Source organism: Botryllus schlosseri, chromosome 4 (assembly GCF_051294905.1).
Source record: "Botryllus schlosseri isolate E-star chromosome 4, Bs_hap1, whole genome shotgun sequence".
In the NCBI taxonomy this organism is placed as follows: Eukaryota; Metazoa; Chordata; class Ascidiacea; order Stolidobranchia; family Styelidae; genus Botryllus; species Botryllus schlosseri.
This window is the reverse complement of record NC_137239.1, coordinates 10944908-10960365: the sequence shown is the minus strand read 5'-3', so window position 1 is coordinate 10960365 and position 15458 is coordinate 10944908. Positions and strand designations below refer to the sequence as shown.

At 40.8% G+C, this 15458-nt stretch overlaps 1 protein-coding gene and 1 long non-coding RNA gene across 2 annotated transcripts in view; both read right to left on the bottom strand.

Moving 5' to 3' along the window:
• Window positions 1-8271: 8271 nt before the first annotated feature.
• LOC145438132 (uncharacterized) overlaps window positions 8272-15458 on the bottom strand; it is a 235280-nt gene continuing 228093 nt past the window's right edge. The window contains exon 2 of the long non-coding RNA XR_013914846.1: window positions 8272-8659. This is a non-coding gene — a long non-coding RNA (uncharacterized LOC145438132). The remainder of the gene's footprint in view (window positions 8660-15458) is intronic.
• On the bottom strand, window positions 10313-11946 carry LOC145437025 (uncharacterized). The gene is made up of 5 exons (XM_080314193.1): window positions 11802-11946; window positions 11425-11584; window positions 11284-11363; window positions 11109-11227; window positions 10313-10694 (listed from the first exon to the last, which is right to left on the bottom strand). Exons 1-5 carry the CDS (start codon window positions 11941-11943, stop codon window positions 10533-10535), a joined length of 663 nt encoding a protein of 220 aa, XP_080170319.1. The 5' UTR covers window positions 11944-11946; the 3' UTR covers window positions 10313-10532.

Below are 15458 nucleotides of genomic sequence, written 5' to 3'. Positions count from 1 at the left end.
CAATATTTATCTGAAGCCATATATTATGCAATGCGTCCGGTCACCGGACACTGGTAATGCATTGAGTATCATTTTTTTGTGGTAGGCCTACATATTAGGGATGGTGTGAACCTCTGAAAGGTTCAGGTTCGTGTGAACGCGAACCTTTTTGAAAGGTTCTGTGTGAACACGAACGTGAACCTCATGACGTCACGTGACGTCATATTCGTAATTCCAACCCTACATTTCAGTAAAGTGATAGCCTATAATGCACACGATACCTAAGGACGACTCCGTCCACATAATGCCACAATGCTGAAGTACATATTGACGTTTTTAACGTCGCCAAATGTATCATCTGGGGCAATAAAATTTTATAATAATCCCCAAAAATCAATATCTTCCGTCCCTTTGCCAACAATTTCGACGAGGACTTGCAAGGGAATATAAGCTTACACTTTAACGGACTAGGCCAGACCGGACAATGTATTCGGGGTGCCAGTATTGTTACGTTGATATCGAGCAGAGTGTAAAAAGGGTTCCTATACTTGCTATCGATATTACCCCATTGACAAGTTATACATCAATAGCCAACACCCCAATCGCATGGATTTCGTTTTAATGATACTATAAACATATGAAATCAAGATTGACCCAGTCCGCCTGCTAGATTTTGTACATCTGACAACGATATCAATTTCATTGATGGGTTGAATAAGCATCATTCGCTGACTATACCCACATGTAGTGTATTTCGGTCTTGGCGTTGTGTGATTGCGGGTCAAGCTCACAGCAGAGCGTCACGAAATATTCGAGCAAACTTTTGTAACAAAGCAAGTAACATTTCTGAGATTGTCAAGGTGCATGCTCGTTTAGTGTTGATTTTTTATGCTGTCAGCGCCATGCATATAGTGGCCTGCAGTTGAAATGCAATAAATATCAACCAAAGATGTTATAATGAAGAGAAAATTGTAATATCTGAAAAAGGTTCACAGTGCAGAACCTACCAAGGTTCGTTTGTGAACGTGAACCTCTAAATATCTGAGGTTCACACACAGAACGCGAACGTGAACCCCACGTTCACACCATCCCTACTACATATACACTAAATTTCAGTATATGTCGTTTGCCTCTTCCGAGTAAACTTGACCAAGACCTTGCGGTTATTGTCGAAGTCTCACTTACAAAACATGATTGATTGATTTAGACTAATTTATGGTTGCTGAATCCGATTCTGTGCACAAAATTTCTCCATCACGTCAGATATTTTACGTATGAATTTTTCTCATTTTCAAAAATTAATCAAATTTTGGCTTTCGTTAGTGATATCACGGTAGCACACAATAGCAACAGATCAAATATTGTTTGTGAAATAATCTATCAAGAAACCTGGGTTGTTGTATTACAGAATGAGTTTTCGGTTAACTTGAATCCTGTAATTGTCCATCTTTGTTCAATCAGAAGTTATTTTCGACCCATAAAACGACACTCGTCTACAAATTGAAAAAATGCCTCAAACACTTTAATGATTGATTTAGGTTAATTTTCGGTTGCTTTATCCGATTCTGTCGTCAGGACAGTGACGTGCGGTCCAATGAGGCAGGTGAGGCAGTGCCTCACCTGTCGTCAGGGCGAATAAGTGAAAATTGTGAAAACCTTCCATGAGTCGATAATTATTGATATTTTACATCGATGTTCATAAATAATTAAATTTGAACATTTTTTCACACAACATCATCAATTTTTATAATTATTAATAAAAAATACTGCGTGAAAGGAGAGTTGCGGCACAGGCGAGGCACGGGCGGGTCGTCCCTCACCTGCGACAATGCAATTCATCATAAATAGCTCGGAATTCATAACAACTGGTATCAATCAAATGCTATCGTCACACTGATTCCGAAAATTCAAATATTAACAGCGTCAGACCACCAGAACCCCTCAAAATCCCTAAGGAAGGTAACATTCGGCTTTATTACAAACAATGCCATCGCAGCGAAACAATGGCCAGGTGAGGCACAGACGAATTTGCCACATACACTATTCATTGACAATTGGACAATCGCAGCACAGTGAAACGCGCTATCGATTTCGGAATACTACAGTCTTGACTGTCTGGTAGAAATTATGTAGTAGCGACGGCCAATACGTATTGGAGCAAATACATTCTCTTACTTATGTAGCTGTTATTTATTTTCCGTTAAATGGTGGTATGTGATAGCTACTTGCATAGGCTGCATGGTAGTTGCTTTATGCTTCGAATAATTTATACCGGTACCTGAAGAGATAGTAATTAATATCCGTCTAAACTTGCCCATTTAGCACAGTAGCGACCATTCCTACGTGCATTGCGTAATGTGGAATTGCAACGGCTATCGGTGTGCAAAGAAAATGCTCTCAATACCCTCTGCTGTAGTTATTCATATTTTGGATCTCTTTATCAGGTAGGCTACTTTATGTGCGTGCGTGTTTGTGTGTGTGTGTGGGTAGGGGGTCCGTGCCTCACCAGCCATTAACCTTACCGCACGTCACTGCGTCAGGATATACCTATCACCTCAGATTTTGTCTGCATGTATTTTTCTCATTCTCATAAATTAATCGAACATCGCTTTAGTTAGTGAAATTACGGCCAGCGTACAACAGCAACAGATCAAATATTGTTATTGAGATCATCCATAAGAGATGGTGAGTTAGTTCTAATATTTGATTGGTAATATAGTTATTTTCGCCAAGATGGTTTTTCAACGACATCAATGCATTCAAAGAGTCACTCAGAATAGAAACTCGCTCGATGAAATTTTCTGAAATCCATATCAGTGCATCGAATATTGCTCTCAGCTCAATTGAGAAGATTGATAGGAGTTTAAAACATACTTTTGATGTTTTTATATTGCGATCGGGGATGTAGAAGGAGTACCCAGCACCGTTGTTGTTTTTAGATCCATCGGTGTAAATTAGCATTTTGTTGGGGTATTGCTCAAAAATATAATCTCTGAATATAGCATCGACAATGCGATGTGGTGGATCGCGTCTGAGGGCTGTTTGCAACGATGTATCAATCCTAGCGCATTTCAATAACCAAGGGCATTTGGTAAGAGGGTGGTTACCTCTGACTTGCAAATCATCCAATATTTGAAGTCGGGATAAGAGATTGAAAGTCACAAATCGGTCTGAGAGTAGATTGTAAATTTCCTCCCATGAACCCTCCAATAAACTACGTGCTGGGTTTGATTGTTGTGTTCTGATCTTGGAAATGTAGGGGAGATGTGGTACCGATGGATCAAAAATCGGAAAATGATCGCTGGCCCTGAAATGTTCAGCCGAAAACAGCAGATCATTTGCTGGCTCATCACTTCGATACAAGTTCTAGCTATCGCGCACATATACATGAATATCCGTCTTTTCAAAAAATATTTATGGACGTTCAAAATTTGTTGCTCGAACGTGTCATCGGTCCCCACCCGGTGGGTCCAATGACACACTACCCGGGGACCTATGACACATATACCCTAAAAAACTCAAATGTAACTACTTTTCTTGCTCAGTATTATAATCTAAGCTACAGCAAGCCAAAGAAGAATGTTTGGTGACAACTGCCAAAAAATACAATAAATATTAACTCAAATGTTGTCATAAAATCAATTTTCGATTTAGGCTCCGACTTATAAATTTGAGGGTACATACATATTGCCCGAAAATCGACAGTGTGACTTCCAAATACCTCGTTATAGCGATAAAACATCATATGCAATTATTACATAAAGATTTTCTGTACGTATGCATGTTTCATTTTTTTCATGATTAGTATGCTTGATTATTTTGCTTGATTTGGCTATTGTATCGTCGGTCCCCACCCTACGAATTTTATACATTAATCGAAAAAAAGTCCACTCAAGGAAAGCACTGAAAAAAATAATAGGTGCCATTACATACCCTGATACAAGCCCTACACTTCACACTAAAAATGATTGGTGGTTTGTTCGTGTTGAAGGTTACAAAGAAAAATGCATACGTCGATATAAATTTAGTTTACACCCCCTAAAACAAAAACCATCTGTGAGAGACCCCATTGCTCGCTCACGTCGAATTTTTTTCTATGTGAGGAAAGATTTTGCCAGCATGCAATTGTAGACAAGTTCACGGAGTGTAATCATGGAATTATCATAGAGAATTTTCAAAGTATTTTCGGTCCTAGTGATCCATCGGTACCACATCTCCCCTACTTGAGACAAAGATATTGGTGCCTGAGAAAATGGGGCATGTCGTTACACGGGGCCTCTAATACGCATATAGGGGTGCTCGACATGGCACCGCAAGAAAGACTCAGAGCTTGATTGCGGATTGCAATTATTTTCGTGAGGTGTGATTTCGGTGCGAAGAAGTACGCTTCCATGCCACACTCTATGATGTATCTTATCAGGCTCCTTTACAGGGTTAATAGCGTTCGAGTGGATGCCCCCCAAAATGTGCCGGATACCATTTTGAGTAAATTCATGCGCTTTGCGCATTCGGATGCAACGTTAGATGTGTGTATCTGATGGTTGAGACCTTTTTCACAGCCGACACCAAAATATTTGAAGGATTTCACATACCTCAGCTGATGACTTCCTAGTCTTAGTACAGGTTGTACATAATTTCGCTTTTCCGTGAAAACCATTGCTACGGTTTTCTCGACCGATAACATGAAACCCCACTTTACACACCATCGATGGATCTGATCAAGGGATTACTGAATGTTTTGAGCAAGTTGGTCAGCAGCAAGACCGGTCTCCCAAATGGCACAATCGTCCGCATAGAGTCCCATGGCTGACTCGATAACTGTTGGGAGGTCATTTATCATAATGCTGAATAACAAAGGGCTAAGCACACTCCCCTGTGGTATACCATTTTTTGTGATGAAAATGTCGGATAACGTTGTCCCGATTCGAACTTGAAAAGTACGGTCGTGTATGAAATTGTTGATCCAAGAAAGACAAGGCCCCGAAATACCCATTTCCCGTAATTTATGGATGACAGCAGCCCTCCACACCATGTCATATGCTCTCTCGATGTCTAAGAAGACAGCTAAAACCGATCTTCCATTATGGATAGCTTTGTGAGTGGCATCGAGTCATCGCAGCACATGATCCAGGGCCCGCCGTCCCCGACGAAAGCCACTTTAAGCTGAGTGGAGTAAGCTGTTCTTCTCTAGATACCGATATAGTCGCTTCATAATCATCGTCTCCATCACTTTACAGAGGTGGCTAGTTAAGGCTATAGGACGATATGACTGTGGGTCTGATCGGTCCTTGTTTCCTTTGGGAATTGGAATAACAATCGAGTGCTTCCAGCTGCGAGGGACAGTCCCATTGCACCATGAGTTATTTATCACCGAAAGCATCCTGAGTATGGCATCTGGCAGGAAGTTTTTGAACATGGAATAGCAAAGAGTGGCATGTCCCGGGGACGTGTCTTTTTTCGACTTCAGTGGTTTCTCAAGCTCTGCAATCGTGAAAGGATTGTTCAGAAGAGTATCGTTCCTACGGTGTTCGACTTCTATGAGGAGTGAAGCTCTCAAGTCCAACATTCAACATTTCCACTTCAGTAAGTACTGCAAGTAGCCGAAATCTACCCGAGTACCTTGAAAAAGTTGAAATATTCAACATACATAATATCTCAAAAACGCGACGTGATGGAGCAAAAATAACGTCGGATTCGTATTCAGCACCCCCAAATTAGGTGGAATTTTCCCAAAGAAGTCCTTGCGCAACAGTCGTGCAGACCAGTGTAATCATTTGTAGAGTACTCGGGTGTTTTCTATATAATCGAAAAGTAGTAACGCTAAGGGGTAGTAAGGCAAAGTTCATCTAATACTGGAAAATTGCCGACATATCAGAAAAAATCCATGTGACATATATTTTACCTACGTCCTAAAATACATCGAAACGTTGATCAATTGAGCGAATGAGTGTTAGTTAAATTTTAGTTGGAATTAAGTTTGATACAGTGGATGCAACCTTCGGTCTAGCGCATTAGAGTTAATTGTTTTTATTCGGTATTTTCTTGGTATTATTTACAGATCAAGTGATTAAAGCGGTCCATTTCAACCTGTTAATTGAATGAAATATATTTCTGTCATTCATGTGATTGTGCATAAAAGTATTGGCCACTCAAAGTTGCTGTCATTCAGTTCATTCATACATATCCAAAGGCACATTCATGTCCGATACAGCATTTCGACAGCTCCAACCAAAATTCTGGGCAGACGTCACCGACAGATCTACTCGACGTGCACAATTTGTTGTTTTAGGACGGCACCGCGTTTGTTATTAGTCACGCGAAGAAATTTTCGAATTCATGGCCGAATTTTTTCGATGATACCAGTACTTACATACCTTTTGGATCCTTCTCAGCCTACGTGATCACTGATCAGTTAACCCATGAAGGAGCTGGTGTCTTCAAAAACGCAGTGCGCGTTGATGATGTGCGATCATTAGTTATACATCTAAGGACGCCCGTTGTTAATATTTGATCTGTTGATGTTGGTATTTCACGAATTCCCGGCTAATGTATAGTCAGAAAATGTTGGTATCGCCCAATAATTCCTAAAAGAAAAACCATTTCCGTGAGACGCACAGGTTCACATTTCTTGCATCATCAGACTCGGACTGTGATTAGGCGCTTATATGAACATGAATAATTGACAATTGAGGTTATTTATACATATTTAAAGGTCCCGGCCAACATGCCGAGGACATTTACGGCCAAGCTTTCCTCGTCGCTGATGTTTTGGCAGCACACTTTGCGAAGTATCATGTGTAACCGCTCGGTTCCGGAGCTATAATGACTCCGGACTATCTGGTTGCAAGACCAGTCATGCGTAGGGTAGCATGTGGTATTGGGAAAGAGGAAGTGATTGAGTTCGTCTTTTGTATGGTATGTAGTTGGGTTTGGATAGGAATTAGTCTTTTGTAGATAGTTGGAATGGAGTTGGAGTTGGGGTTTGGTATGGAGTTGGTCTTGGATTGTCATTGTGTGGAGTTGTTACTGTGTTAAGTCAAGGATTGGATTGGAAGTGTTGATGTGTTTACTGTGCCAGCCTTCGTTGTAATATATCTGTCGAATCTGCAATGTGTCTCTGGATCCAGTCGAACCTGAAGTAATATAGCCGCATTCAGTTAGATAGCGAAGACTACGACCGAACGGCTACAAATGGCGAGCACGCACCCTGATGCTGGACCCGGTATAGAGATGCCGCTTACAGTAGGAGACGGATGCGGTGGACAGTTATTGAAGAGGAAAGAAGAAATTGTGCTTTTACGTTTTTTCAACAAGTTAGCAAAAGGGAGACTTGGGAAGGAAGCACGAGAAATTGTGAAGTTATTGGATACTCGTGCTGGAAAAGTGGATAATGTGGCACGTGATGGCTTGGAACATGTGTCGGTATGCTCGTCTGTTGGAAACTATGTTGTTGATGTGACCTTAGAAGAGGAGGATTTTGAAAAACCGCATGTAGAGGGAATCGTTCATGATATGTTGGCATGCGAGAGTACAATGGATTCGGTTTCCGAAGAGACTGTTACTGCGCCGGTTGTTGAAGATATTGGATCAGGGATGGTAGTCATGGTACGATTGAAATCGTGTGACGAGACAAATGATGATGATGGTCATGGTGAAGAAAGAGTTGTGATGGAGGAACAATTGAATGAGGATTGTGGAGGTGAAAGTGCTACAGTGGCTTCGTCAATTGGAAACAAGGGCTTGCTTGGTAGCGAAGTATTGTATTGGATATATTTGGTACTTTGAAGTTGTTGGTGGACTGTAAGCTGGCCATTGAACGTTTCAATGTGAATATAAAGGAGCCCTCACACCGTAAAGCGTTTACTTTGAGAGATATTTGAATGAGATGGTGGGTCATTGGGATTTGACACTGGCCTTGGACTACGCTCCTGATGTTGAGATGTTGAAACTGTGATCTTGGTTTGATAATGAACTGCTATTGTTGATGGGTATTGACACCTCGTGTTTTTGTTTGTTGTTGGCTTGGTTTTTGGCGCACGGTGTTATGTTGTTGGAAACCGTCTATGGCAAATGGTTACTTTTACGTTGTTGCTGGATTGTGTCTGTTGTTTTGTATTTTTGACAGCTGAGTGACCTTTTGAAGATGTTGTGGTGGCTGCCTTTACGTTGTTGGTGGATATTGTGAGATTTTGTATTATTGACGATTGTAGGACGTTGTCACTGGTTTTGCATGATCATAGTTCTTCTTTGTACATATTCTGGCCATTTTTATACTCATTTCATTTCTTTTCGTGCTCCCTCTTGTCGCTTGTGAGTGATATTTGCTACTAGATCACTCAACTTGGGCACGGGGATGTGTAACCGCTCGGTTCCGGAGCCATAATGACTCCGGACTATCTGGTTGCAAGATCAGTCATGCGTAGGGTAGCATGCGGTATTGGGAAAGAGGAAGTGATTGAGTTCGTCTTTTGTATGGTATGTAGTTGGGTTTGGATTGGAGTTAGTCTTTGGATTGTAGTTGGTTCTTGGTATGGAGTTGGTCTTGGAGTATCTTTGTGTGGAGTTGTTACTGTGTTAAGTCTTGGATTGGAAGTGTTGATGTGTTTATTGTTCCTGCCTTCGTTGTAATACATCCGTCGTATCTGCAATGTGTCTCTGGGTCCAGTCGAACCTGAAGTAACTTAGCCACATTCAGTTAGATAGCGAAGATTACGACCGAACGGCTACACATGTTTATCGAAACTTTTTAAGTATTGGAGTATCGTGGCGCGGTAATGGCTGGCCCGAAAATCCTACTTATATAAATTAATAAAATTGGAATTTCGTTGGGGGATGGGGTATTCACATTAAAATCAACACATGTGGTAAAATTATATTTACTAGTTAATACTCTATAATGTTGGCCACTTTCTTATCATGGCCACGAGACCACAATTATTAGAATCCAATAAATTGAATTGCATTAATCATCGAAAGGAGAACTACATGCCAATAATTTTTACATGACACATGACACATATCGAACTTAAATTTAAGACCGAATCATATCTAAAGCTCAGTGCCTCTTGATGTATGTTGTACGGAACTAAACCCTTCCTGCGTATGATCGGTGCAGGATACTGTTTCAGGGATGTTGCATTGTGGCACCTCTGTATGATAAATCACGGTATATATTTTCGGGGCTTGCGATCCAACTACATTCATGAATACACTGATGACTGAGGCGGGGCCTACGATATCGTAGGACGCGGCTGAGGTTATATTTATTACCGATGAGTGTTTTTTGTTGTTTGATAAACAGTGGGCGGGGCGAGGGACAAATCAAACACATGGCAAAAATATTGTTTACACATTAACCATGTTGTGTTTACCCATGATGTCCACAAACCGAAAGTTATTGACATGTCCAAACGCCATAGAGAAATTTACGTGGAGAGTCTGTGGGCTGATAAGGCTAAGAGAGCACTTATCAAAATTGGTGGATGAGTATAGACATGCCCGAATACTATTTCCAATCGGTTGCTACCAGTATAAGGAGGCCCACGGTGACGACGATGAAATCACTCCAGGAGGAAAATATACTCAATGAGCTTTCCTGACTGGTGGCCTCAAGAGTGCGATGTCGAATGAGTTTTCCATTATTATGAAGTAGCACAACAAATATTGTCCTGTCGTATTACCCGCGGTTGAACCATTTTCTGAAATAGCAAACTTAAAATTGATGGAGTGCCGTGATAATTAAAACACACCTCTTTTATAAACAACGGTTTACAGACAGCAGTGAATTTGCACTCGTAATGGTATAATGCGGTGCTTTTCAACCTTTTTGGGCTCCATTCTCACTTTTTTAGGAAAATAAATGTCATTCGCACTTACCAACCGAAATTTGTGGTACAAATAGATGAAGATACCTAACAATATTTTGTTCATATGTGCAATTAATTTGCTACTATAGCTTAGGCCATCGAGTGTATCTTTAAAAAGGCAATTCCTTTTCCTCGTTTTCATGTCAGCTATTTCACTAAAACTTTTTCTCCGAAAAACAAGTTGTTTGGTCCAAAACACAGCGTATTGTTCACGAGTGAAAACTGCATGCTGGCTGAAATCGTTTTTGAGAGATGACAAAGGTCCTGGAGGCTCCAGTTCGTCGAAAGAGTGAAAAAATCCACATGTTCGTGTTAAGGCATTTGCCTCGTGGCTTTGAAAATAAGCTCCAAACCGATCAAGGAGGGTAGGCACATTAGAGCTCGCTATCTTATGATACGTAGCCCAAACTTGTGTTCTGTTTATTTTTACGATTTCTTATATTGTGTCTCACGAGTAAATGAGAAGAGTATAGCCCTATGCACACTGAGTTCACGACCCGACGGCGACAGGGGAATCACCCTGTCGTACACGATTCTCGCTATCGGCGACTCGCTAAATCGTGACCTAGTGCACACTGATCGCGATAATCGCTCACTCTCGCGACATCTAACGGCGATAAATTCTAGCGGCCCTGGTAGTATACGGACAGTGGACACCAATACATCAGACATTCACGGATTTCTGAGTCACTCAAAGAGTGAAACAGATATATTTTTCATGATATCATTTGCTTTTTCTTCAGGCATAGCTCTCAACTGGCTTGCAATAAATTTGCCGAAATTTTCAAAGCGATCAGGCCTTCTTTGTATTTCTTCAGTAGAAGTTTTCAACATCTTCATCATCTCCACCTAAATATATGAATAAAGGGTTAGTTACATAATGTAAGCACATCCCAACATAGCAAACAACACTGGCCATACACTTCATAGGGCTCAGTAAAACCATCTCTCCTGCAACAATGGTACTACTAATAGAAGACAGTTCATCTTTCTGTCCACGCCATATATGCCTCTTATAACACAATTACGTTAACAATTTCAACTCTTATTAATATATTATGGATGGGTCATAAATACTCTGCCAATTGCCATGAACTACCCCTTACTAAGAAGGCACTCATAAAACTGAAAGTTTCGGATAGCCGAGTCAGCTTCTATCATCTCTCACTCGACTAGTTGGATGAGTATTGAGTACACTAAAATCTACATGCAATATGTCTGGTCACAACATTTAGAATGAATATATCAAGTCAAAATGGTCACTTGGACACTGCCTCTATCCACTCCATTGCTGCAAGGCCTCTTTCGAAGACTGAAGTGCTCCCCCTGGGATATTGGTGTGTCTTTTGGCGTCTCGGTGTTTGGTAAATCCTCTGAAACCACTAGTGCAACAAATTAGTTCATACACAGTCGAGTATAAAGAAAACTCAGTTCATACATTCATCTCTTTCCACGGAGGTATGAGCAGCAGATGTGTCAGTCTCCGCTTCAGTCAGAATAAGAAAATTGTCCACAGTTCTGAAGTTAAGACAGGAAATTAAAACAAATGCCAATAAATGTATATGGATGTTGTCATTACTCCTTGTGTTTTATAACGGAATCAATAAAACTCAGCTGGGTATAGTATGGCCATGTTTCTGGTGGCTGAGTTGATGACCCAGAGGGAACATCTTGCTGCTTTTTATGCTTTCTTCCGTATTGAGTGCGTAGACTATTCCATCGTCTCTGGCATACATCAACTGGAATGAAGACAGTCATAATGTAAACCATGAATAAGTACAAAAGGTGTGGTTCAAGTAACAGTACACTTGATATATTATCAGGATACAGATGTAAAATGACGCTCTTTGTAACAAATCCATTGGATAATTTCTACGTTAAATATAGAAGGGAGTTGCAACATCAACAAATAAATAAAATCGTCAAAAAAACTAGGCATGCAACAAAAATTCTTACTGCTGGTAGAAAGTTGTTCGGCAATAGTGGTCCAAGCCTCATCAAACTTGTGCCGCTTCTTATGAATTGGTAACTGAACATTCCAAAGGCAGGTATGTTGTGAGATCATATCAATTAATCTTCTATTGAATTCAATATCCATAATCAGTAGTAAACTCTGTTATGAGACTATTAAAAACAACAACAACAGATGATCAATTGCAGCAACAACAGAATGATGAGAAACGAGAAGTGTTATTCACTTTCAATGCCAATACATCAATGTGCAGTTGTGCACTTCTCAACTTCACGAATCATTTGCAATTTACTCAATGCACAAGAATAGTCATTGGTTCTGTTGCCAGGGAACTGCACCAACTGTCAGGAAGTACTTCAATACCTGAGATCTGTAGAAGCCAGCATCTCGAGTATGAAAATTTGTGCCAAATGAAGAGAGTTGGTGCAAGTTGACATTTTCCGGGATTGCCCAGCGCCAATTTCCATCCAACACATGACTATCACTATTCACATTATCCCCTTGAATTGCTGATGATGACATCAACCTTGAGCCATTTTTGTTCTGTATAAAATTGTGAAGCACAACAGCAGCTTGCACGATTGCTTTAACACGATCAACATGACAATTTATAGGCCTGTAAAATATTTGGAAACGTACAGCAAGTATCCCAAAGGCATTTTCAGTCACACGTCTTGCTCTACACAAGCGATAATTGAAATTTTTTTTGTTGGCATCTAAAAAACGACCAGGAAATGGTTTCATCATTCCCACTTTTAATGGAAATGCATCATCACATGCAAAGTAATGCGGCATGATTATGTCGGAGGATGGTAAAAGGCTAGGCGATGGAATACCCAATGTGCCATTTTCAAATCTACGGCCCATAGTGGAATTGGAATATACACCACCATCACTGTGACGACCACAATCTCCGATAGAAACCAGGGTAAATCGATACTGAGCGTCACATACAGCTAACAAAACAATAGAGAAAAAACCTTTGTAATTATAGTAATCACTGCCAGAATTCAGTGGCGCTTTAATCTTTATATGCTTCCCATCAAGGGCACCAATGCAGTTGGGAGATTGCCATATATCTGAAAATTCAGAAGCAATTCGAAGCCAGTCCGTGGTAGAGGCGGGCGCAAGAACAATAGGTGCGAGTTTAGCCCAAATTGCTTTGCAACACTCATCAAAAATTACGCCCACTGTCGTATGACCAACACGGAAGGAGAAGGACAGTTGTACTTTATCGGCTCCCGTGATAAGGTATCTGAAAAATGATTATTGTTGCACTGAACATACAAATATTTTTGTGCTCAAATAACAAAAACATATTTGATGAAGTAGAAATTCGTAACGATATTTCAATATACATTTACTATCCATACCTATGTCACTGTCAGATCATATTGTTTCACTGATCAGAAATGTTCATATTGATGAAACAGCAATTATGGAAGCCTTGTCCACACCTTATTTCATGATCTCACCTATTTGACTATAAATTGACACACCTTATTAGACAACATGCGAACATAAATCATCTCAATATTACATGGCTTCCTTTGTTATTACCGAGATCTATTCTTCAGGCAAAATAAATTCAAAAACTGAGTTTAGAGCAATGTATAATTGCAGTAGTACCGGTACTGCACAGAGCTTAGGGCAACAGCTGAATTATGAATTTATGCTAACCTCAAAGTCAGAATCAATCTTTTCTTTGGAGAAATAGCCTTGCGAAAATTAGTGTCAACATGTTTGATGTTGTCATGAATAAGCATCAGTAAGGCGTGGAACTCTAAACTGGTCATCCTGAAATACGTGTGGCATTTCTCGGGATCCCCACCAGCTAAAAGGCTTTCTGCTAGCACAAACTCTGATTGAGGATCTCTTTCGGTCCACAATTCATGTACCCAATATGATCTAAAGAAACATAAACTGACTATCTGTGCATTTGACTTCTTTCAAATAGGCATATGCCGTGAACGGAGCACGCACATGGCAATAATAACGTTTCACTCACCTTTCTGCAGAGGGACATAGCTCCTGACAAAAATAGTAAGCACAAATTGCTCTAAGAGCGAGATAGTGTAATGGTTATGCGTCCGGCTTCTCGAGCGGTAGGGCCGGGTCATACCAAAGACTCGAAAAATGGTATCCGCAGCTATTCTGCTAGGCGCTCAGCAATCACGGATAGCATGGAGGAGAAAAAAAACGGGGGCGCAGACTAGATGACCTCGTGGGGCCGTATCGCAACTCCGTCGACAAAGCATCTCGATGGTGCAGGCGAGAAAGAATATCATATCTCTTTCTCTCTCTCTCTAACTGAAATAGCTGCCTTTCTTCTATTCATATTCATCACTAAAATGAATAAGCTCCTGCTATTTTATCACGCAAATGGGTAGCTCAGAGAATCACTCGAGGACCTACCTGCCACGATGTCGCCGATAAAGTAGCGCATGTTCTACTATAGATAACTAACCTACGGATAGATAGCCAACAGCCGTCGTCACGCTTGCTTGCACGGAGGAAAATACTGCTCAGCAATCTGAACTCAACGTAATTGCCAATCCCATAGCTGACGACCCGAGCGCTCAAATTTAACAAAGTTGATCTTATTAGAAAGCTACTGTCGCACTGGTTCCGAAAATATACATTAAACTTTCATCAAGGCAAAAGAACCAGCCCGAAATAGCGTTCAAAGTCTGAAAATCGGCATTGTTCCAGACAATCGCATGGACGCACCACAATGACCATAACAATAACCCTTGCGTGTCCTCGATTGTTCAGAACAATGCCAATTTTCAGACTTTGAGGTGTATTTCGAGGCGGTTCCATTGCCCTGATCGGATTTGAATGTATATTTTCGGAATCAGTGCGACAGTAGCGTTCAAATAAGATCAACTTTATTCAATTTGAGCGCTCGGGTCGTCAGCTATGGGATTGGCAATTACGTTGAGTTCAGATTGCCGAGCAGTATTTTCCTCCGAGCAAGCAAGCGTGACGACGGCTGTTGGCTATCTATCCGTAGGTTAGTTATCTATAGTTCTACCGGTACGCCGACGTAAATTAGAGAAAGAATTTCGTCGGCGACCGCCAAAATCGCGACTCTCGGCGACTCCGGTGTGCATTGAATTTCTGCGATTCTCTCCAATTGCTGCACAACAGCGTCGCCAACTCCAGTGTGCATAGGGCTTATGGAAAGTCACGACATTGCGTGGTTTCGGCTCATTGGCTCAATCTAATTTTAAATTTCAAAACAGTTCAATAACATTGAAGCAACTTTTAAGACAACGACCAAAATCTGAATTTTTGTGGCATCTCGCTACCCTAGCCTCACACATGACTAGAACTAATTTTTAATATTAAAGTCGTATGCAACGATTTTAAGGTCATTTACGACATACAGAACATGCACACCACAATTTTTCGCAACACAGCTCTACGAAACATGTCTGACGTACGCGATATCTGATTAGGGTGATTTGAATTCCTCTGCGCATTGAATTTGTTCTACTGTCTACTGAGATTGCGACAACGGGACTATTCCGAAAGGTTTTGCCATCCAGCGACGGTCATTGCAAAAAGTCAACTTAACGACATTTTTTTCCAGCCTGTCACCTGCTCAGGCGGGCTGATACCCTGATACCCTGTCT